Source organism: Camarhynchus parvulus, chromosome 12 (genome assembly GCF_901933205.1).
Source record: "Camarhynchus parvulus chromosome 12, STF_HiC, whole genome shotgun sequence".
In the NCBI taxonomy this organism is placed as follows: Eukaryota; Metazoa; Chordata; class Aves; order Passeriformes; family Thraupidae; genus Camarhynchus; species Camarhynchus parvulus.
Window position 1 is genome coordinate 5,823,927 of NC_044582.1, and position 23,915 is coordinate 5,847,841.

Sequence of the window (23,915 nt, forward strand, 5' to 3'; positions counted from 1 at the left end):
AGTGTAAAATCTCTGCCAGGCACTGTGGTTGTGCCAGACCCCTGGACTGTGGATGTCCTTCAAGGTGGTGAGGGCTGCACTCAGCCAGGGCAGGTGGGTTGGGAGAGCTGCTGGCTCCCAGCTCACGATGTCCAAGCAATTTGCTTTGCAGCTCCAGAGCTCACAGCTGCTAAATGCCAAACATGGGGAACCCAGGGGATCTCCAAAGAGCATCAGACTGTTTTAAAAATACTTTATTCTTTAGAAAATACAGCGTTCAGTACAGTGTGCTCTGCTCCTCCCACCTTCAACCCCCTGACTCCACTGAGGCAACATCTGGATGTTCACTGCCACAGCTGGAAAGCAGAGGGCAGGTCCCCTCTGCCATCCTCTCAGGGAAGCAGGTGGCTCTCAAGCCCTCGCTGGTACCCAGCAGCAAGGTGCTCTCCCCCCAAGCCTCCAGTGCAGTCCAAATCACAGTGCCAAGCTCAGACCGTGGAGCTGATGATGGCCCTTGGTGGTGGGGACAGCCCCAGGGCACACAGGGGCTGTCATGCTCCCCCACACAAGGATCTGGAGTAGCCCATGTGATCACTGAGACATGGGGCTGCCCCAGCCCAGAGACCCAGCTGAGAACCTGGGGGTAGGGTAATGGTGGGGGCTCAGGAACCCCCCAGATCCCTTCCTAAACAGGGATGGGGCTGAGTCAGGGCTGTAACAGCTCCTTCTGAGGGGGAAAACCTTACTGGAGCAGTTCAAAAAGGAGATGCAAACATCACCCAAAGGCAGAGTCACCTTTCTCCAGGTCCAGGCTGAGCTCAGGACTCAGTGGGGAACTTCCACCTCCCGCTGCCTGGCTCTCTGCAGGGACAAACTCCCATCCCACAGGAAGCAAAGCCCACCCCACAGGGGGTCCTGCCCACACCCTGAGGGGGTGTGGGATCGCTCCAGCCGGGGGCAGAGGGGCCGTGCACACCAAGAGTGGGACAGGGGAACAGACTCTGGAGGCTGGGGCGGGGGGGGCAGGGAAAGAAGCATGTTCGCTTTTCAAACAGGAATCCCCAACCCCCTTCCCTTTGCATAGAGCAGCTTTCAGGTGAGTGTGTCCTTCAGTCACCCAGGGGACACGGAGAGCAGTGGCTGTGACCCTGAGGGGGACAGGAGCAAGGCTGGGGACACGGCTCTGCTGCCTCGGGGCTCGCACAAGGACACGAGGAACAGAACCAGTGACAGCCCACCCTGAACCCTCCCCACCGCCCTGCCCCCAGGTGCAACAAGCCATCCAGATGTTTAAAAAAGGAATGAAACAGGAAAAAAAAAAAGGTAAAAAAACCAAAAACCAGCTGAGATGGAGGGAAAGATCCCCAGGTCAGCGGAAGGAGGGCGGGAAGCGCCGCAGGGATGGTGTCCGTGGCCCTGCCCGGGGATCTAGCTGTCCTCGCCGTTCTCGCCCGGGCCCTTGATCAGCCGCTTCTGTCCCCGCTTGCCCACGGGCCCCCGGGGCTTGGCGAAGGCCTGCTTGAAGGCGTGCTGCTTGGGGTGCACCTCCTCGTACAGGAACTCCGCCGTCAGCTCCGCCCCGTCGTCAATCTCGATCTTTGGGAAATGAAACAGGGGCTCAGCAGCTCCCTCGGGGTTTGACACATGTCACATTTTTGTGAAAAATCCTTTCTTTAGGAGCTGAGAGGCCTCAGGAACAAAATGTAAACAATGGTTATCTGCTGCTGTGGAATGCAACAGGTGCATCTGTGATTGGTCTTATAGAGTTGTTTCCAGTTTACGGCCAATCCCAGTGAGCTGTCTCGGACAGAGAGTCCGAGCCACAAGCCTTTGTTATCATTCTTTCTTTTTCTATTCTTAGCTAGCCTTCTGATGAAATCCTTTCTTCTATTCTTTTAGTATAGTTTTAACATAATATATATCACAAAATAATAAATCAGCCTTCTGAAACATGGAGTCAGATCTTTGTCTCTTCCCTCGTCCTGGGACCCCAGTGAACACCGTCACAGACACCCACTTTGGGGCACCCAGGCCCATCAGAGGGGCTGGATCAAGGCTGCAGCAGAGCCCCTTGGCAGTGTCCAGCTCCATCACCTCTGGGGGGGTCACTCTCACCTTCTTGGCTATCTCCAAGCAGAACTCCTGCTCCACCGTGTCCAGCAACCGGCTCTTGCAGCTGGAGTAGAGCATGCGCTCCTTGATGCTGCACTTGTACCCGGGCATGGAGTAGATAAAGACTGCAAAAACACAGCGGGGCTTGTGGCACTGCCCAGGCCCATGGCCAGGGAGCACCGGCTGCATCCCACCCTGCTCACAGCTCCTCCAGCGCAGAGTGCCACACAACATCCAGCAACAGAAGGTGAGCCACCCCATCCATCGCCCCTCCCAAATCTCCCCTGCTGCTCCTGCAACACTGGAGGAAACCAAACCACCACCACCAGGTGCTCTGGGGCAGCACCCAGAGAGCTGCCCTGCACGTGGCACCAAAGGGTTTGCAGCACCCACCACGAGAGGGAACTCACTCGAGGCTCCCTGAGGCACCATCCCTATGCCCATCCCTGCTTGCTCCCCGTGCAACCAGTGATCCTGGGAAAACAGGGACTGGCACAGGCTCAAAGTGCCCTTTCCAGTGCTGAGGCTCTCACCAACAGACTCCAGGTAATCTCCCTCGTGTGAGTGCTTGTAGAGGAAGAAATGGTAGCGAGCAGAGTCCTGGGGGATCCTCTTGGGCAGGTCAGAGATCTCTGTGGGGCTCGTGTGCACCAGGTCGATGGTCTCCCGCTCCAGATCCAGCTTCTGATGGACAGAGGGGACAGGGAGCAGATGGGAGTGAGAGACAGCAGCAGGACGTGGGGAGTGGGGCACAGAGAAGCCATGTGAGGGACCTACCAGCTGGATGTAGTTGATTTTCTTCTGCTTGAGTGCCTGGATGGCTTGCTGGGCATCCAGCTGCAGGGGGAAGGCCAGGCCCTGCAGCGTCTGGTGCTTGCTCTCCACGCTGATCTCCGTCTTCACCTGGGGAAGGAGACCACCTCCAGCGTCAGGGCACAGTGAAAAAGGGTGGGAAGGGAGGAACAGGACAACCAGCTGGCTCTGCAGCTAAAGGCTTCGCCTCCAAGGAGGTGTCTGACACCTGTCCCATGGGGATCATGGCATTAAACCATGAGTCAGCCAGGCTCAGGGTGGTGGTGCCTGTCACCATGCCACCTCTCCAGGACATCACCCGGCCCCAGCCATGCACCCCCACACCTCCTGCTTCACTCTCAGCAAACACCAGCTCAAAACCAACACTCCCCAGGGAATCCCTGGCAGGGATGCTGTGACCAGCACTGGCACACCTCCTCTCTGATCATCTCCAACTGCAACCTGTGGGTGACAGGGGAAGCCCTGGAGTCACAGCCCTCAGCTGGGCACCCCACCCTCCTCAGTGGGTTGTACTGCAGCAGACAGACACTCTGTCCAATGCCAGAGCTGGGGGCTGGAGAGCCACAGCTCACAAAGATCCCAGCTGCTGTTTTCCCCACAACCCCTACAAGGCAGAGGCTGCCAGCCACATCCCCAGCAAACCCCCTCGTCCAGGAGACCAAGCCCCACTTCAGAGAGGGCAGAGAAGGAGATTGCAGAGACACGAAATGGCTGCAGGTGGCTCCAGGCAGGCCCAGCAGGGTCCCTGGTGGGGCTGGGGAGCAGGGCAGACACGGGGGGCACACCATACCTCCTCGGGGTCGGGGTACTCTACCAGCGATGGGCAGCAGCAACAGCCCCCCACCATCTGCCACAGAATACAGGGACATGGGGTCACCCCATGGCAGAGGAGCCCCTCCCACCTCCAGACCCCCTCCCAGGGAAACACTCCACAACACTATCCCAGTACTCTGCAGTGAGCCTGGCTCCCTTTCCTTTGGGACCAGTTTTGGGGATTTTGGATAGAGTCCAACCTTTATGGTTTTGTTTCTTTCTTCATTTCCCTCCCCCTGATAGAGAAAAGGAAGAGAAGTCAAGGCATGCCAAGAGAAACACAAGAGTTGGAGCTGACATCTCAAAACCACTCGGCAGCACCAAGGTGGCTCTCGTTAGAGGCTGCCCTCTGTCACAGCAGCCCCACACAGCCCCACACCCTGGGGACAGGATGGAGCCAGATCCCCGGGGCAGAGCATGCAGGAAAACACTGCCAGGAGAGGGAGAAACCGGGCACCAAGGCAGCAGAGCAGAGCAGAGCAGAGCAGAGCAGCCTACCATCTCAGTGCTCGAGCCTTGGGAGCAGGAATCCTGAGGGAGCGTGGGGAGAGGAGACACACTGTCAATGGCACAGGAGGGGGATGTGACAGCAGAAGGGGAGGGACACACCGATGTGCCAGGAGCAGGGAGCTGCAGCACCCTGCTGGAGCACAGGCAAGGCTGATCCCAGCCATGTGGGCACGGAGAGCAGCAAAAAACAACACAGGAGACGCCAGTGCAGCCCCGAGCCTGGGCGTGCAGGGTCTCCAGCAACATCCCTGTGCAGAGCCCAGCCCTGCCCCATCTCCTCCTGGCTCCCCACTCAGGCTGGCCCCAGTCCAGGGTCTGGAAGAGTTCCAGCACTTGCAGCAATAACTTTTGGGCTATCCTCCACTAAGGAGCATGTATGGAAGGTTTGTGAGGAAAAAAATGCCCAGGCCTCTGTCCATGCCAAGCGTCCTGGAGGATGAGCAGGGTGTTGATGGGCAGCTCTCAGGAAAGGGAAATGATTGCCCAGGTGGGCACCAAGTCCAGCTGACCTCCATCCCCCTGAGGGCAAGCACCCCTTCAGGGATTCAGGACACACGCAAGTAACCTGGTCCCACCCTGTGGAGAGGTGCAGCACAAGGATGTTATCAGTGCCCACACCTCCAGAACCCCAGCTTAGTCTCCCATAAATGCAGGAAGACCAGGAGACTTACAGCGGGACCACAGAGACCTCAGCTCTGACACAAAGCACACTGAGGTCCAGAAACACCAGGAGATGGAAATTTGTCCCAGCAACATCAACTCCCCCATATACCTCTGCATTTTCTACTCCTTCCCTTTTCAGAAACATTAAAATCTGGCTGCCTGGGCACTCCCCAGGGCACAGCCTGGGAGCAGTGCAAGGGACAGCTGAGCATGTGCTGCATCCCAGCCTCCCAACCCTGCCTGCAGCAGGCTTGCCTGGGAGGTTGTTCTATCTCCTTTTCTTTAGGTGAGATTTTCTCCTCCTCTTCCCTCCTCCCTGGCGTGGTGCTGACCCTGCCTGAGGAGCTTTTCTCTGTTTTATGTCCTCACAGGAGGGCTCTGGTGAAGCAGCACCAGCACTCTGGGGCAGCTGTGAAGGACACACTGCAATGGCACCCCCACCTTTGTTTCTCCTCAATTCTCCTGCTTCCTTCCCCAGCTCCAAGGCTGCCTTCCTCTGCCCCATGGGCACACCAATGGGATGTACCCAGCTCCCCCTCCACCCCTGTTTCTGAACCTGAAACACTTCTACAAAGACTCCCCAGGCGTGGGTGTTGAGCTCAGTGCCAAACTCAAAGCTGTTTCTTAGCCCACGGTCTGTGACAACCATCAGCTCAGTGATGCTGGCATTTTCCAGCTAGTAAAAATATACACACATATATAGCAGGTGGCAAATTTCCACAAGCTCCCACCCAGCTATCAAAAAGGGGGTTAACTCATGACATCCCCTCTGCCCATCCAACCCTCAAACCCCAGCCTAAAACCTGCTGTGCCAAAGGCTGGGCAGCTCCCTGGGGGATGTGCCAACCTGAGCCCTTCCTTGCTCAGTGTCCAAGGCCACTCTGCTGCCCTCACCTGTCCCTTTGGGCTGTCCTGCCCTTCCCATCCCCTCTCCACACTCACCTGGTGGCTGGGGAGGAGCCCAGGCAGCTTCTCCTGACCAGAAACACAGCCATGTATGGGGTGAAGGCTGCAAGTCTGCCCAAGACACCTTGGAAGGCTGAGAGTCAGCAGAGTGACAGGGGAGGGGAGGGGGGCCCAGCAGCAGCTCCAGGTGAGGGGGAAACCCTCACAGCACAGCAAAGCCCTCGTGGACTGGTGGCTTTCAAAGAAACCATGTCCCTTGTGCCACTTGTGAAATCCTAATGGATTGGCTGAACACAAGGGCATGCACAGGGCCCTGCACCCTGCAAGCTGCAGGCAATGAACAAGGCTGGAAGCATCACTGTACCAAGCTGTGACACCAGCACAGAGACCCCTCAGCACACCCAGCACGTGGCTGCTTCCCACCTTTAAATCCACAGGCAAAAATATACCCATCTTCACCTGTTTTTTAATGTCAGTGACTCCTCCCTGTGGCCCAGGCTCACAGGGGACCGTGTACCCTTAAAATAAGCCCCAACAAGCCAGACAGCAGCAGCACCTCCATCCAGGAGCTGCATCTCCCAAAGGCAAGGGTGGGAGGGAAGGAGAATGAGGCAGATCAATGAGCATCACAAGCACCACTTACCTGGGCCATACAGCCCTGTAAGGCACACCCAGCAGCCTCCCCCAAAACTACTCAATCCTGCAGCACAGGCCAGACAAGGCGATGGCAGGTCACAGAATCAGCAGAGTCAAAAGGGACCCTCAAGGATCATCAAGTCCAGAATCCCAAACAAACCACACAGTCACCATCAGCACCTCTCTCTTCTCCAAACATGAGCATCTCCTTGGATCCTGCAGAACAAATCCAGCCCAGGCCCTCCGGGCTGGGAGCTGGGATAACTCCCCTAAGACCCACCTTGGTGGCATCTCCCAAATGTCCCTCAACTTTGCCACCTGCAGACCTGCTCTGGCAGGTGGGAATCACCCCCAGACCTGCTTTGACAGGTAGAAACCTCCTGCCTCATCTGTGCTATCAGTGAATGCCATGGGGCTGATTGGCTTCACATCTCACACCCACGTCCTGACCCACCCCTGAGAGCCACAGCCCCTTGGCAGAGGACAGGGATGCTCCTCTAGAAAGGAAAGGGAATTTCCCCCATCCCAAAACAAAATACTGCTTCCAAGTGGTCTCCCCAACAATGAGCACACCCCCTTTTCTGCCTCAGTGTGTCACAGCACCACAGAGGCTGTGAAAGGCCAGCAGGGAGCAATGGTGACAGAGCCTTGTGTGCCCCCAGCCCTACCCTGCCCCACTTCCACATCCTTTCCAGCACATAAGCCCCAAATACAGGCTCAGATCTGTATTTCTTGGGACAGCATCCCTCATATTTATAGAGATAAAGGAAGTGTATGGGAGAGGATGCTGCTGCAGTCCAAAGACAAGCCTGGATTCTTCCTGCTTTCCCTATCCTCAAACTCAGCTCTGCTTTTGCCCCAATACCCACAGGTTAGAGACCTGCTTTCAGCCCCAAACCACTTTTGACTGTCAGTAAAACACAGTCCTGAGCTCATGTCCAAGCAAGGGGAAAAAAAAGAGAAGTGTAAATTCCTCTTTATGCTACCAGTCTGACTGTGAGGGTGCTCATCCACCTTGAGAAGGGCAGGAATTGTTTACATGGCAGAGAGTGAAGTCAAAATGAGCCATCCCTTTTAGCTGTATGCTCACTCCCTGCATCCTTCATCCCTTTGTGCCCAGAGGGCTGCAGGCTCCTCTCCCAGGGCTGTTGGATACCCAGCCCTGATGCACACCCAGCCCTGATGGACACCCTGCTGGACACCATCCTGCTGCACACCCACCCCTGTTGGACACCATCCTGCAGCACACCATCCCTGCAGTTGGACACCATTTGCTGCACACCACCCCTGCTGTACACCCATCCCTGCAGCACACCATCCCTGCAGTTGGACACCATCCTGCAGCACACCATCCTGCAGCACACCCAGCCCTGTTGGACACCACCCTGCAGCTGGACACCACGTGCAGCACACCCAGCCCTGTTGGACACCACCCTGCAGCTGGACACCACGTGCAGCACACCCACCTCGTTGATGCGGATCTGCTGGAGCTCCTGCTCGGCTGCGGTCAGCGGGGCGGGGGCAGAGCAGGAGGACACGTGCTTCTGGTAACCACTCAGGGACACGTCCTCCTGCAGACAGGGCACAGGGCAGTGTCACAGGTGGTCACTGCTGCAGGGCTGGGTGTGCCCCCAGCCTTGAGCTGAGTCTGAGCAACCCAGAGAGTCACAGGCTCCCTCCTGACCAGGAGGACCAACCCGAAGGCTCTCGGATTCCTCCAGGCAAATCCCACACTCCATTTGTCTGTTGTGACCCCCCTGCCCCTCCCCAGTCACCCATGGCTGTGGAGTGGGCTCCTCTGGCTGTTTCAGGAAGCTCATGAGCATGGAAGTGAGAGGGAAAGGCAGAGCCCATAGCCCAGGAGCAGCAGAGGGAACTTGGAGAAGAGCAGGGATGCTCCCTGGCTTCCACCAGCACCAGAGGCCCCAGCAGGACCATGGCCCTGGCTGTGCAGCTCCCTCTGCCCATGGTAGGGGAGGAGAAACCTCCATGCAAGGCAAGGCTAACCCCGGTGTGGAGCAGCTCTGGCTGCTGGAGTGACACTGCCACCACCTGGCACCACTTCTGCCATTCAGCACAAAGCTCCACGTCTCACAGCCTCCCTCCCACCTCTCCCAGGTCTCTGTCACAGAGCAGGCCGTGCAGGCAGGAGAGAGCAGCACTGGCCACGCAGGGAGCAGGGTGGAGGACCAGCACCCTGCTGCTCCCTCACCACACACCAGCATCCCACACCCACCACGCTCACACTGAGCTCTGGGCAGGCTCTGAAGCTCAGGTCAGACCCCAGGGCTGCCCAGGACCCAGCACGGTACCTTCACTGTGCCAAACATCTCGTCCTTTATGTGCCCCCCGCCAAACTCCTTCTTCACAGTGGCTCTGGTGGCAGCATACAGCATCTTCAGCCGCACCTGCCAGGACAGGGGGACACTGCTGTCACACAGGGCACCAGAGGGGGCCCAGTGCTCACAGCCACCACCCCACCACGGGCTCCACACACCTCAGCCTCTCCCAGCAGCACCCACCGAGTTTCTGGCTCAGTCTGAGTTTTAATGGCAGCAGCCCTAGGTAGGGATCAGCAGGGAAAACCCACCAGCACTATTTCTGGGGCTGCAGCCTTGCCAAGAGCTGCCCACAACCCAACAGTTTATTCCATGCTTTGCTTTCCAGTGCCTGAGCTCCAGAGCACCATTTCCCACCAGCACCTGGGTTAGAGGAGGCACAAATACCACAGGCCCACTTAAAAGTGACTTTTGCCTTTGGCACTTCTATTGCATCATTCTGCAAAATGCAGGGAAGAGCTTTGGCAAGTGCTCCTGGGCACACTGTGCTTCTGCAGTAAGAGCTTCTGTGGTTTGTTGAAAGATATACATATTTTAAAAATATATTATTACATATACACCTGTATATGTACATGTACACATGCACAAATATGCACATGCATATAAAATGACATATATATCACTTGTATACATATTTTTATATATTTTATATATGTGGTGCACTTATATACACTGGCGCGCTTCTATACATATTTTTATATATTTTTATGTATGTGACCAGTGCATGCATTAACATGGCAGTAAATCTATCTAGCTTATAGATTACAACAAATATATAACAAATAAACACATAGGAATATATATATATATATACACACAAATACATAATATATAATATATATAGAACAGCACACGTTACACATCGCTGATGTGCTAAATGGATTTTCAAGTAGCACTGACATCCTCTAATCTGCTTCCCCTCCAAGCAGCCCTTTTGTGTCAGTCTCCACCAGGTGATTTTGGAGCAAGGCCTGGCGAAGGGCTGAGGCAGAGCCTCAGGCAGAGCAGGGCCAGGCTGGAGGTAAATCAGGGTCAGCTCCTCCCTGCAATGGCCAGAGCCATGGTGGGATGTGTCCATCCTGGCCTCATGGTGCACACCACTCCTCCCTCCACATCTCAGCTCCTCCATCTCCTCACTAGCACTGAAACAGGACAGACACACAGCCCCACTGTATCTCTTTGTGTCTTAAAAAATTCCCCATCCCCACAGCATTCTCCATTTCTCAAGCACCAGGGTGTGAACGCTCCTCCCCAGCCCCAGGGCACACACAGTCCCCATGGCCAGCACCCCCTGTCCCTGTCCCTCCCCGGGCAGGTCCCTGTCCCCAGGGGGGTGCCCGGGCCCGGGGCTCACCGGGGAGCTGTCTGGGGACCAGGAGATGAAGAGCCACTCGTAGCCCTGGGCGTTCTGGCTGTCCAGGCGGTACAGGACGTAGCAGGGCTGCTGCTCATCCAGCAGGGGCAGCACCAAGGTGTCATAGTCGGCGTCCCAGCGCCGGGACAGCTCCTTGTGGGCTCCCAGCACGAGCTGCTCTGCAAGGAGAACACAGCAAAGGGGGTGTCAGACCAAAGCAAGGCTCATCCCCAGGACCAGGGAGTGGCTCACTAAGGGTTCATTGCAGCTCCACCACCAACAGTGATGCTGGACTGCAGAAGAACACATCATGACCTCCAGCCACGTGCAGGAGTGTACATTCCCACCAGGAGAGACCAAGGGGCTGTGGCTGCTGAGGAGGGCTGGTTTTCTGCCAGCTTCCTGTCAACCATCTCTCCCCCTCCTGTGTTTCCCACCAGCAAAGTCTCTCTGGTGATCACCTGTGGCTTCCTTCCCTTCTGCTCCCTCCAGCTCTGCAGTCCCACCCATCCCTCCTCACTCACAAGAGCTCCCCCACCCCACCTGGACAAGCCCTAGGGTCACTAGAACACCTCACCAGGGACACAGAGAACCACCAGCATTTTGGGTGCTGAGAAAAGTAATGGTCTCAGCAAAACCCAGGGTGATGAGCCAAAGCTGCTCTCACTGGATTCCCTGCAACCTCACAGGGGTCACAATCAGAGCTGATACCCAAAGGCCAAGGCTGTGGGCAGCAGGGATGTCCCACAGTCCCCATCCTGGAGGGGACCATGCTGCAGGAGAGCCCCAGCCTCTGGAAGCAACCTGTGCATCTCACACACACCTCAGGGCATCGTTTTCAGCTGCTACACCAGGGGCAGAGGGACTGGGAGCCCTGTGAGCTGGGCACTGCTCAGCTGGGATTTAACACTGGTGCAGGCATCCTACAGACATGAATCCACACCCTGGCAAGGCTCAAGTCAAGCTCTGGGATGGCTGGGTGGAAAAGTGGGGGTGCTGAGGATACCAGCACAGGCTGCTGGAGAACAGCCTGCATTTTTACTCCATCTGTTGCTGCAGAAAGGTCTGGGGGGAGATTACAGGACTCAGAAGAAGATGTAGGAAATTCTGGAGGTGCCAAAGCAAAATGTTTTGGGGCCTTGGGCAATTAGCACTTGAGGGCATGCCCTGGCAGGACCTCTGCCCACTGGGAGCCCCCTGGCTGGGGCACAAGCCTCTCCCTCCCAACCCATTCAGCTCAGCAGCTCCATATCTCACAGCAGGAAAGCTTTTAAGGAAAACAGCTGAGGAATGAAGGGTTTGGGAGGAATTACCCACCCCTTGTTCCCACCCAGGCAGGACATCCCCCGTGACAGCAGTGCCCTCCCTGCCCAGCACTGCCCTGGCATCTGCCACCACTACTCAATCCAGTGATTTGTGCATGGGGGGCACGAGTGGCTCGTTCAGTAACAGGGACAGCAGAGAACAAGGTGCTTGAAATATTTTACCTTTTGCAAAACTACCTGTTTGGAGAAAGGGAAGCACAAAAACCTCAGTGCACTCTAAAATAAACACAAAGCTCTGCGAATGGATTTGTGCATCCCAAAGAGGAAACTGCAGGGATTTTGCAGGGCCAAAGCCAGTGGCAGCTCGAGGGTATCTCTGCAAAACAAACCAGTGTCACAGACATTTCTTTTATGAAAAATCCTCTTTCAGGATTTTTCCTGCTGAAGCTGAGAGTTTCAGCAACAAGACAAACAATAGATGATCTGCTGCTGTAGAATGCAACAAGTCTGTCTGGATTGGCCCAACTTGTATGTTTATAATTAATGACCAATCCAGAACTGAAATCTCTCGGACACAGTCCGAGAGAGCTGGTTTGTTATTCATTCTTTACTTTCTATTCTTAAGTAGCTAGCAGCTTCTAGAAACTCTCCTTTCTTTTTCTTTTTAGTATAGTATATGTATATATCATAAAATAATAAATCAAGCCTTCTTGATCATAGAGTCAGATCTACATCTCTTCCATCACCCCAAAGGCCCTTGTGGCCCCCGCCAGAAAGCAGCGCCTCACTCACACAGCGCTCAGCGCTGAGTCACCCCGGCTATTCCCGGCTGTGACTCAGCCGAGCCGGCCGTGCTGTGCTGCGGGGAGCTGGCAGCCTTCACCTTTCCCCGAGCCCTCTGCAGCCCTGCTCAACCCATTCAGGGACAAATCTTCTTCCTTGGGCAGTGTCAGAAACTCAGAGCAGACGCCCTTCAGCAGAGTTACACAGCGCTGGCTGTGTCAGGCTCTGTTTGTCCCAGCAGCTGCTGCTGCAAAAGCAGAGCTGGGAGCGTTTCTGGCCCTCGAGGCGCCCCCAGCACTCCCTGCCCTGCTCTGAAACGCCTCTACAGCCCTGCCTGCAGCTCTGGTGGGTGCCAACTGCAAAACTCAGGGCACACCACCACCTGTAAGTAAAGAAATGCAACCAAGAGGAGAGTCCACAAAGCCAATCTTGTCCCAGACCCTGCTGGCAGTGAGGAGCAGAGCATCATCTAAAAACAGCTGGAGCACAGGCTGGGAAACTGCTGCTGAGCCTTGGTGCACATCCTGCTCCCCTACTCCCTCCTCCATCCAATCTCAGCTCTTCCCAGCAGCTCTCCAAAGGAAAAACAACCTCTCAAATTGCTCCCAAAGGGTCACTCAGCCACAGTGATGGCCTTGGAGCTGCCTGGACACAGAGCATCTGCCATAACGCTCCTTGCACCATCCTCCTCTCCTTCTACCCACTGTTGCCTGCTCCAAAATGCCCCAAGACAAATTCTCCACAGGGCAAAAGGTGCTGCAGCCATCCAGCAGAGAGGGAGGCTCCCCTTCCCCATCCCCTGTCCAGGCAGGGCAGCAGGCACGTCCTCCCCAGGCAGCTCTGGACACCTCCCTTCCAGGGTGAGCATCTGTCTGTCTGGCTGTGACACCTGCCTGGCCACTCTGAGTGCCCCAGGGTCCTTCTCTGCTGGGCACCACAGGCTGATGTCCCCTGTGTGACAGCACAGTGCTGGCCCAGCTGCTGGCAATGCACAGATTAAAAAATCCCTTTCAGCCACAGCAGAGATGGTGGGAAAGGTTTTCCATTGGTGATAAAAAGTCTCCCTTGTTGGCGTCAGCAGCCACAGCCCAAAACTAGCAAAACAAGCCCTGAGCATCCCAAGTCCAGGCTTAGGGACAGGCATGATTATCCTAACACAAACCTGACTTCCACTTTTGAAAAGCAAAAGAAGCTGAGAGCACAAAATTGTTGTCAAAGACAATCCAGAGAAACAATGTGGATGTTTCACCCCCCAACAGTGAGGACCTTGCCAAGGAGCTGCTGAGCCCTGCCACAGCTCCACAGATGTGTCCCATGCATTTCCAGTCACACTGCTCTTCTGAACAGGACGTTGTGGCCTCTCCAAAGGTCAGGTGGGCTCCGTATGACCACAGGCTCTTTACAACCTCATCCACCTCGGTGTTTGCCCACCCAGGGCAGGTGGTGACAGCAGCTTGGCAGGGCAGCAATGTCCCTGCTGCTGCTGGAGAAACAAGTCATTCATATGCAATTGTATGAGGCTGAGGTGATGGAAAACCTACACCAGGGCAGCTCCCCGCCCCTGGGACATGCAATCAGTGCTCAGCTCTGCTCACTTGACACATGCAGAGGCCACCCAAAGGACCCATTCCTTGGGACAAACACGGGTGAGGTTGGTGCCAGCCTGTATCCTGGGCTAGGGGCAGCCCTGGGATGGGATGGGATGGGATGGGATGGGATGGGATGGGATGGGATGGGATGGGATGGGATGGGATGGGATGGGATGGGTCTCAGTGTGGCATTCCTCACAGGATGCCACTGCAGGCCTTGAGCCACCAGCACCCCCCTGCCCTGAGCACCTCCTTGCCAGCTGTGGGATGGCACATCCCAGGAAGAAGATGCCTGTGCATCAACCCCAACAAAGGTCCCAGGGTCCCTGCAGCAGCCTGCCTCAGGGATCCCATAACAAAACATGACACAGCAGCAGCAAAAGCCCCCACAGAGCACCAATCCCAGGCTGGTATTGCTCTGCTGGCAAAGTCACTGCTCCCCACTGGAGCTGGCCTGGGGCTCCAAGAGCTGCTCACCAGCACAGCCAAAGTTTGGGCTTGTATTTCAGGTCTGGGTTGCCACAAGCCCAGAAGCCCCAGCAGCATTTTCCTTGAGGTTTACAAGAACACAAGCTGGCACCGCAGTGGTGAAGAAAGGAGGAGAGGAAACAGAGAACAGGCAGAGTGTAAATCAAAGCACTTAAAAACGGGACTTACCGTCCTCAATGATGACCTTGATGAGCCGAACTGAACCATTTCGGGCTTTGGCAAAAAAGTCCCTCAATTCTGTGGTGGCTGAAAGAACCAAAAACATCGTGATCAGACTCAGCAATCAAAGCAGGTGCTGGGCTGCTCAGTGACTGACCAGAAAGGGGACCAACTTGGCAGGATAGAAATTTGAAACTTAAAAAAAAATAAATATTAAATCTCTGGTGCCAAAAAAATTCTAATAAAAAATAACAATAACAGAAAACCCCAAAGCTGGGAGAGAAGTGCCGCGTCTCCCTGTGGCACCAGAGTTAAACAGCAGCTGGGAGGGAGCACATGTGACCCAGAGAACCTGATACTTGGCCTGGGTGAACATAATCACCCAAATTTAGACGATGGCTTGGCCAGTGCAGGCAGGGAGAGCTCAAGTGACACGTTGATTGGCTTTGCAGAGCGGCAGGGGTGGCTGCAGGATGTGCTGGCCGGCTGTGGTGCCCTGACAGGCTGGGCACACACGGCAGGATGCTGCTCCCAGCGGCTGGGAACCTGCACAGCTCCAAACTGGACATGCTGGTTTGAAGCTGAGCCCGTGGGGAAGGGAAAGGAACAGCCCCGGGGTTTTGCTCTGGAGCTGGCAGGGCTTGGATTGCAGAAGGCTTTTGGGAAGTGTTTTGGGGAGCATTCCTCCTCACCCTGCTCCCTGAGCAATGGCAACCAATCCTCAGCATCCTAGCAGGAGGCAGCTGGAGGCACTGGACAGGGAAGGAGCAGCCCCAGCCAGCACTGGAGGCTTCATGTGCCCTCCCTGAAGCATCACAGAGCTCCCCGTGCCACCCAGGACATGCTCTGTGTGAAGGCAAAGCCCAGGAGATGTGGCTCCCAGGGGCCAGCCCCCCAACAAGGATCATCTCCTGGCCTGGCTCCCCCTAAAGCCACCCAAGCCCTTTCCTGGATGCAGCCAGGCAGCAAAGGGGCCCTGTGACTTCAAAAGCTGCTGTGCTGGTTAGAAATACTCAGGAAACTGGTGTTGCAAAGATTAGAGACCTGGGCAGGCGCCCCTTAGCCCAGACCAGGACCCGTGCTGGGAATCTCCATCAGCAGCCCCTCCATTCCTGGGGCTTTGCTGCGCCAGCACAGGGAGGAACCTGGAGCTCGAGAGCACCCACAGCAGAGGCAGCCGTCCCTACAGGGGCCATATCCATCCCCTCAGGCCCTCCAGCACCGGGTGCCACCCTTGGCACAGCCCCAGAGGAGCCCTGGTGTCCCCAGCACTGCACAAGGGACACGGGCAGCCCCCGACTGCCGCTGGGTGCTGCCCTCAGTCCCTGCAGGCAGAGCCGGGGCTGGGGCTCTGCCAGAGCTGCCCCAGCCCCCAGGGAGGGGGGATCCCCGGGGAGCTCCCAGGACACTGCTGCCTGTGCCCACAGTGACACTCTGTGATGCTCCACAGCTCACAGCCCGCCCTGATCAGGGAGTGCTGAATTCTCCTCCCACAGACAGGAGAGGCACACGCCAGGGAGAGCAGCTCCCATACAGACCCAGAGATGCCATCCTGACAGGAGCCTGCAGAATGGGCACACAGACACCCCAGCAGAGGCCTGTCACTCCCTAATGGCATGTCAGGGGACAAACAGAAGGTTTGCTGGTGTCATCCCACCACAAGCAGGCTCCCTCCAGCAGCATCAGGGCATGCAGCTCTCCCAGCTCCCAGAGCAGACCTTCACCCTCTCCCAGGGCCAGCTGGGAGCTCAGCCTGCTCCTGCTGTGCCCAACCAAGGATATTCTGATATTTTTAGCCCCTTTCCCTGTTGAGAGTGGCAGTTTCCTCCTGGCAGCATCTGTGGTTATTGCACACACACAGGGCGGAAGAGGAAGAGAAAAAGACATTTAAGCACCCAGGAAACCTCCTGCAGGAGACATAACTCTTAATAAACATCAAGTTTCACCAACTCCTATTACCCTGCAAAACTATGAGAGAATAACATCACTCTTGGATGTTTCCACAGCATGAACTTCAGGGAAGAAACAGGAAAGCTCTGCAGCACTAACCTGCTTGCAAATCCCTCCAGTGTGACCCCATCCTTCCCAGAACCCACAGGCAGGTGGGGGGTCTGGAAAATCAGGAGTCTGGGCAAATGCAACCGTGTAACCCTCTTGGAAATGCAGGAGTGCCCTGCAGATTGACAGCCAGGAGGATTGGCAGGTGAGTGGCTGACGAGTGACAGCCAAGCACTGGGGTCTGTGCAGGTACCCAGGGGTTGAAGGGGGTGAGGAAAAGCCTGGATGCCGCCAGAGAAGCTGAGCACACCACAGGAAATACCACAAGGTCTTCCAAGGAGGGAGAATATTGCCAGAGGAGACAGCAGCAAAGCTTTCAAAAAAACTTCAGAGGAGGCTTGCAAGATTTAATTCTGCTGGTTTTGTTGGTTTTTTTTTTTAAGCAATTTTCATTTACATAAAAACCAGAATGTCTCCAATGTCCCCTTCTGCCTCTCACAACGCAGAGCCAAGAGCCAGTGAGGAGGGAGAGGAATAAACCAGGGAAGGTTTGAGCACGAGCTCAGCACTGCTTCATTAGGGCATGATTACCACTTAATTGGCACAGCAGACTTGATGAGATGGCTTGTGTGCCTGAAATATTAACAGAGAAGTCCACAGCTGGCTCTGGAGGAAGAGCTGGAGGAGACCTCACCCTGGAGATGGTGCCTCATGGCATCCCTGCCAGGAAGTGTCCAGGATACAACTGAAGAGCTGAAAAACCCCGTGTGAGGAAACCATGAAAACCAAGGGAGAGGGAGGAGCAACAGGACTGAAAGGGACCCACAGATCCAACTCACCCTCTAGACATGGGTTCCTGGAAAGTCCTGGAACAAATAATCCAGAAACAAATCCAAGCTGGGCTACAGCCAGTGTGGATCTGCTGAGGCCAAGATGCATGAGATCCCTCATGCTTCCTCCAGCAGAGCCAGAGACCTGTGGGCTACAGGGGTCTCAGCTCAGCTTCTAAGTGTCCCCAAGTGTCAGATGCCAGCTTGGGAACACGGGGGTGCTGAACCTCCCTGGCACAGACACAGCACTGCAGGGGTAACTCACTCAGGGAGGGATCAGAGGTGGGATCGAGCAAGGTGTCCTGGGCACCTGGGGTGGGTGCAGCTTTATCCACATCTCCATGAACACTCCTGGCAGCTGCAACAGTGCTTCCTGCAGCTCTAAGGTGGGAAGCTACAGGAGATGCACGGGTGCACTGGAGAAAAACTCAGCGTTCTCTCAGGAGACTGGAGAAATGGGCTGGGAAAAAAAGAAACAGGATGAAACTCATCAGGAAGCAGAGTACCATAACTGGAGAAAGGACCAGACAGGGCAGGGTCCAGCAGCTCCAAAGAGAGGTGGGTGACAAGCCAAGTCCAGGTTAGCCACTCACACTGCTGCAGGCACAAACAAGAGCATGACCACGTTATCTGCTGCTGACGAGGCTGCAGGCACAGCACCAACAGCACACCCAGCATCGTGCAGGGAGCCAGGCACAGCACACCCAGCACCTGGGCCAGAGGGCACAGCGTGCAGCAGCTGCAGCTGGTCAGCCCAGGGAACAGCAGAAAAATCACAAACAGTTTGTACTGGTTTTCCAGTCAGGAATATCAAGACGCACCGTGGTGTTTGGGAAAACTCCTGATGAGGGTGCCCAAACCTTGGGAAGGACGCCATGTGCCTATCCCTGCCCTGAGAAAATGGATGCTGCTGCTTTGAGGCAGTGTGAGCCCAGTGGCATCTGAGGAACCTTCTGGCCTTTGTACAAGGCAGCCCCACTGCTGACCCTCATGGCAGCCGTGCTGGGCACACACACCCCAGTCCAAAATCACCTTCAGCCACTGAGCCTGCAGCTCCTCCCTCTCCCACCTGTCTGCAGGCTGCAGATGAGCTGTCCCCTGTGCACAAACAGCATTTAGAACCCTGATAACAGCATGTCCCAGGTCCCCCTGTCCCACACAGCCTCCCAGCCCGGTGGCACCTCCATTGGGGATGGAGGGCTGGGCAGAGCCAGCTGATGGCACCAGGGCACCCAGGCTGGTGTGGCAGCTCACAGCGTGGCAGGGACGTGGTGGCTGGCCAGCAGTGGCCTTCAGGTGGCCCTGACCCTGCAGGCAAACTGCCAGAGGAGAAGTGGAGCTGTGGGAGGAGGGCGGGACAGTGCCAGCCCTCGGGCAGCACTGACCAAAAGGTGCATTCAGAGCAAAGCCTGCATTCCCCCAGCTCAGCAGCAGCAGGGCAGCCAGATCCTTGCCCCTCCTGGCAGACAGAGGGATGTCACCAGGACAGATGCTGCTGGCAGCCAGAGGGCTGCCCTGTGCTGGGATGTGCCCCTTTGGATCAGCCCCCAGGAGATGCCAGAGCCTGAAGCATGGCTCTTGTTTAAGCTGCTGAACGATGCTGCTTGTGGGCACCACCCTGCCAAACACTGCCCCAGACCGAGCCTTTTGTGCTGTTTACAGCCCCAGGGAGCTTCTGCAGGGAGCCCAGGGGACAGAGAGGCACTGATGGCACCAGGGGGGGTACAGAGGCACGGATGGCACTGTGGCCACACCAAGGGTCCCTCCCTCCCTCCCAGGGATGCTGGTGGAGCCATCCACACAATCCCTGGGAAGCACTGCAGGATGGGGATGGAGCCGACAGCCACAGCATCCCCCCCTCCTCCAGCCTCTCACCCACTTGTTGGGGCACAGCAGGTTTTTGCTGGTTTGACCCTTCCCCGTGGCCCCCACGCAGCTCCCAGATCAATAATACATGCTCCTGAAACAGATGCCTCTCCCAGTACACCCAGCCACCCTGCCCTCCCAGCGGGAAACCCGAGCCCCGGGCCATCAATCTTTCATTCCCTGGACATCTTCTTCAACTCGATGCCACTGCAAGCGGCTGCTTCCCTTTCACAGTCTGGGGCACAGTGTGCTTGGGATGCAATGGGGAAACTCAGCCAAAAACCCAGCCACAAACCCAAGCAAAACTTGTCCAAGTTCCAGGGATGCGTGGCCAGACGGAAGTCAAGATGGTGATGAATAAAACACGGTTATACCTGCATAACCCACACTTTCCCTGCCCAGCTCCTGGTCTGGGCAGCCAGGAAAGGATACAACTGCAACAGGCACGAAGTAGCTTTTGCTGCTGCTAAAATTCCTTCTTTTCAGTCTATCCCAGTGTAACTCCTTTAGGCAGTGCCTGCTCAACCCGCTGCTGCAGAGAGCTTTTCTGCCGATGGACACGGTTGGCCAGTTTAAGGAGTAAGAGGATTTTATTCCTCACCATGGAAAAAAAAATAAATATGTCCTTGCAGGAAATCCTTTCTGAGGAAAAAAGCTACAGATGTCAGAAGAAAATAGAAAGAAGGGAGTGGGGCAGGGGGGAAAGGGAGCAAGAGAGGAGACAAGCAAAGCTTTTCTCCCAATTTTCTGTGGGGCTAGACTGTATTCCTGCAGGATTTCACATGGACAGCTCCTGGTCCTTTGTGCAAATCCCACCCAGAGACATTCAGCCACCTGCCTGACACCAGACATTTGCTTCTCAACACCTGATTTTCCTCGTGTGCCCAGGACCTGTCTTGTCTGCACTTTGCCACCTTGGATTGGAGTTACTCGTCCCTTCGCTTGCTCCAGGGCAGGCAGCGCCCACGCTGCAGGCAGCATCAGCTGGATCCTGGGGCAGAGTGGTGGTGCATGGTCTGTCCTTGCCTGCAGAAGCTGCAGGCTGCTGCTCCTTTTCTCCACCCAGTAAAGCCACCAGCAGAGCACTGGTTTGTGCACTGGAGGGGACAGGCACCCAGGGACAGACCTGGCCACAGTCTCACTGCATTTATCTCACTGCACACTTTCCAAAGGATTTCCTCTATCCCACCACTGCCTCACTTCAAGGGGTTTGACATCTCAGGGCATTTATCTGGTCTGCCACCGGCACTGCTGCCCTGGCCCATCCTGATGTGCCCCCACTTGGATATGGGCCATACCCCCAGGGGACACCAAGCTCCAGGGTGGCCCCAGAAAAGAGACTGGGCCTGGCTCCTCAAAAATATCCTTGCAGCAGCCCAGTGCCCTGTGTTCCCTATGGATAAAAGGGGCCATGAACCAGCCATCCCTGCTCCTTCACTGATGGCACCTTGTGACATGTCTCTGCTTAGGGGGTGCCTCCAGCATTCCAAAGCTGCCCCCCAAATTTGTGCACCCAGGCGCCTCAGGAGCCAGTGCTGGCTCCCAGCACAGCCAGAGGAGAGGGGCTAATGATGTGCTGGATGGACAGAGAAGGTCCTTCCTTCTTCTCACTAGAGAGACAGGAAGTTGCCTGCTTTCCACTTACACTTTGGCAGACCCAGCAGCTCCTGGGTCCCACCTTATGCTCTTTTTTTACCCATCTGACAGCATTCCTGCCCATGTGCACCATGGTTATGCTCCTCCTGAAGCAAACATCCACCCCTACCAGATGCATTCCCAAAGCAAGATCCTGGGGCAAAGTGGCAGCTCAGCTGTGGATGGGAGCAAAGGTTCTCCCCTATGCCCAGATCTTACCACCTCCCCCAGAAACAGCAGGTACCAAACTCTATTTCTGGGTTGAAGAAACAAAATGCATTTGATTTCTCTACTTTCTAGATGAAAAAAAATACCTTCTAAGAGACTTTTTCTCTCTACCCAGTGGTCTTGAAAGAGATCCCAGAAGCAGCTGAAAGCAGATGACCTCCCACCAGCATCAAAGCCCCGGTTCAGCACTGCCTTCCCAAGGTTCTAAGCTCAGGCAGCAAATGCTGCTCCAATCTAATGCTAATGCCACTCAGAGCAAAATAGGGACTGCAAGACCTCTCAGTGAATCCTCCCAGCTGTAGCTAAAAAGCAGGTTTCCAGCCCCAGGAAGCCCACAGCACCCTCTGAGAGTTTCCAACCGCCTCCCCAGCCCCGGCAGTCTCCATGGCAGCCTGGTTTTCTTGCCAGCACCTTCAAGAGAGCTGCCTGAGATACCTAAAAAAATAATAATTAGCCTCTTGCCCCTGCATGAAAGGCTCAGGCTTGATTGCACTCCCTGACCTCCCAGCTCTCAGTGTCAGAGCTTCCCCTGCACCTGTTTCTCCCCAGAAGCTGGGATGATGTGGGAGTGTCTCTGCTCCAGGGGTTCCCCACCACCACGTCACCCTGCCTCACACAGATCTAGCACCGTGTCAAGCAAAATCCCTCCCAGCTTGTCTGCAACCTCCCCTAAGCCAGCTGCAGAACCTGATCCTCATTCCCCTGGGAGCAGATGTCTTCCTGAAAATGCAGGAGAAATGGGAATGAAGAAACAGAAACTGCTGGGTGCACACAAAGACAACGAGGCCCCAGAAACCAGGAAGAAGTGAATAATTCCTTCTCCTAGCAAACAAGAGACCTCAGCGCCTCAGCAGAGGGGATGAAAGTAGCAGTGGGATTGCTCTTCCTCATTCGATATGGGATCTGCTCTTTGCTGAGCAAACAGAATAATTCAATCACCATGACGGGGTGGGGCAGACTGAAATATCCCAAACCCACCTCGAAGGGGGGGCTCCCTTAAAGCCTGGAGCACCCCAGTTGTGCATCACAGGTGTTGGAGGGGCAGATTTGCATTCAGAGAGGAAACAGCAGCTTCCGGGAAGAGAGACGCGCAACAGGGCACGGAGAGAGAGCCCAGAGATGTTCAGGATGCTGTGGCAGAGACCACCCAACACAAGCCATTTTCCATAACCACAGGGGGATTTTACACCACCCCAGCCCAGGAATCTGCTGCCAGGGCAGAGTCATCATGTCCATCCCCTCCCTGCACTGCAGCTCCTTGGGGGAAGTGGAGTCCCTTCCCCTTTCCCGCTGACGGGGCACGTCACGTCCCACGGTGACTCCCAGCACTGGGCACAGCTCACCAAGCCGTGGGCAACCAAGGTCAGCCAAGGTCAGTGCCCTCAGAGAGAGCCAAGCTGGCACATCTCCCTCCCTGGCCGCTGCAGGGTGCCAGGAAGGACAGCAGCAGCAGCACAGGAGCAGCGGGCATGGCCAGAGAGCAACAGGCAGCAGCCTCCGGGGGCACACAGCGCAACAGGCCCTGCCTGCCCAAAGGCCATGGACAGCTCTGCAGATGGGGCCAGCACACCCAGAGCTCAGGTGGGTGCAAGGGCTCCATCCTGCTGATTTTGAACTTTTTAAATTATTGTTATATTTTTACAAAACAAGGAAGATTTAATTAGAGCATGTGCTTCAGGATCTCAGCTTAAGCCAGAAGCAATGAACCAGAACCCAAATGCCATCAACAACCACCAGCTCTCCTGAGCACAAGCAGGAGGAACATCTAAGCATCATCGCTGGCCACTCCTCAGCTACAGCCCCTCCAGAAGCAAATGGACAGGAAGGATGTTCTCGACCATGCTGAAGGACCAAGGATGCTCTTGCCATGAAGAACCAGCAGACACAAATTCCCACCCCGGCACAAAGGTGCTGGCCAGAGGGAGCTGCGAGGCCACGGTCCCAGCTCCCTCCCGGGACACGCTGCGGGCTGGATTCACACCCGACCGCACAGAGCAGGGCTCCAGGGGCAGCTGCTCTCACATCCCTGCTCGCATATTGATTCGGTTACATAAATTATGCAGCACCTCTACTCCTGATTAATATTGCTAATTGAGCTGGCAAGGCGAGGGGCAGGAGGGAAATACCGTGAGGACACACAGTCAGTCATGCACCAAGCACACTCAGAAATGCAGAAGCCGCCGTGTCGGGGTGCTGGCTGGGTCCTGTGGGGAGCGGGAGGAGAAATCGGGAAGCAGGAATTCACTCGGGCTCTCCGCAGCTCCCCCGGGCTGGGGAGCGGCTGGGGCCGAGCATCCCCGTGGGCAAGGGAGCGGTGGCCGGGGCTGCGGCCAGGCAGACGAGCGTGACACATCTGTCCGAGCACGTCGCGGCGGGTGCTGAGCATCAGCCCAGACAAAGGATGCGGGAGAGCCCCGCACCGGCGGCACCCCGGGCTGAGCCCCCTCCCGCACCTCCTGCCGGCACCCAAACGCTCCCTCCGAGCCTGACTCAGTGCCCCCTCCCCCGCTAACCGCAGGAAACCCGCCCGCGGGGGTTCCGCCGAAGAACCGATGAACCCCAAGCTTCATCTTATCGCCCCCATGGCCGCCGCTGTCGCGACAGCGCCCGCAGTCCGCTGCGGCGGGGCCGGGGATGCGCGGGGCGCGGCCCCGGGGGTGCCGCTGGCGGGGGCGCGGCGGGGCAGCCCGGCCTGGGGCGGGGGCCGAGCGGCGGGGGCAGCCCCGGACGGGCCGGGGGACCCGAGCGCTCGGCGGGCACCGCTCACCGTGGATGCCGGTCTGGTGAGTCATGGCTCCGCTCGGCTCCGCTCCGCTCGGCTCCGCTCCGCCGCGTCCCGGGCAGGAAACGGCTGGGCAGGCAGCACCGCCCGTTCCGGAGCGCGGGGCCGCTCCGCTCCGCGCCGCCCCGGGGCGGGACCGCGGCCGCGCCGGGAGGAGCCGCACCTG

General features: G+C 56.4%; 1 protein-coding gene across 2 annotated transcripts; it reads right to left on the minus strand.

Moving 5' to 3' along the window:
• Window positions 1-218: 218 nt before the first annotated feature.
• TWF2 (twinfilin actin binding protein 2) lies at window positions 219-23,873 on the minus strand. 2 transcript variants are annotated; one of them, XM_030956645.1, is made up of 11 exons: window positions 23,735-23,873; window positions 14,420-14,497; window positions 10,126-10,304; window positions 8,745-8,840; window positions 7,884-8,003; window positions 4,216-4,377; window positions 3,695-3,751; window positions 2,869-2,994; window positions 2,625-2,775; window positions 2,095-2,216; window positions 219-1,575 (listed from the first exon to the last, which is right to left on the minus strand). In XM_030956645.1, the coding sequence occupies exons 1-11, from the start codon at window positions 23,757-23,759 to the stop codon at window positions 1,408-1,410; spliced, it is 1,284 nt and encodes a 427-aa protein (XP_030812505.1). In that variant the 5' UTR covers window positions 23,760-23,873; the 3' UTR covers window positions 219-1,407. The 2 variants fall into 2 exon arrangements, with proteins under 2 accessions (XP_030812505.1, XP_030812504.1); XM_030956644.1 differs by lacking the exons at window positions 3,695-3,751; window positions 4,216-4,377 and having other exon boundaries at window positions 7,899-8,003.
• Between the last annotated feature and the right edge of the window lie 42 nt (window positions 23,874-23,915).

Coding starts and splice junctions, on each gene's coding strand:
- TWF2 (XM_030956645.1), bottom strand. CDS start 23,759: ATGACTCACCAGACCGGCATCCACG. Junction 10,305..14,419: donor CAAGGTCATCATTGAGGACG/GTAAGTCCCGTT, acceptor TTCTCCTTGCAG/AGCAGCTCGTGCTGGGAGCC. Junction 3,752..4,215: donor AAGGCTCGAGCACTGAGATG/GTAGGCTGCTCT, acceptor ATTCTGTGGCAG/ATGGTGGGGGGCTGTTGCTG.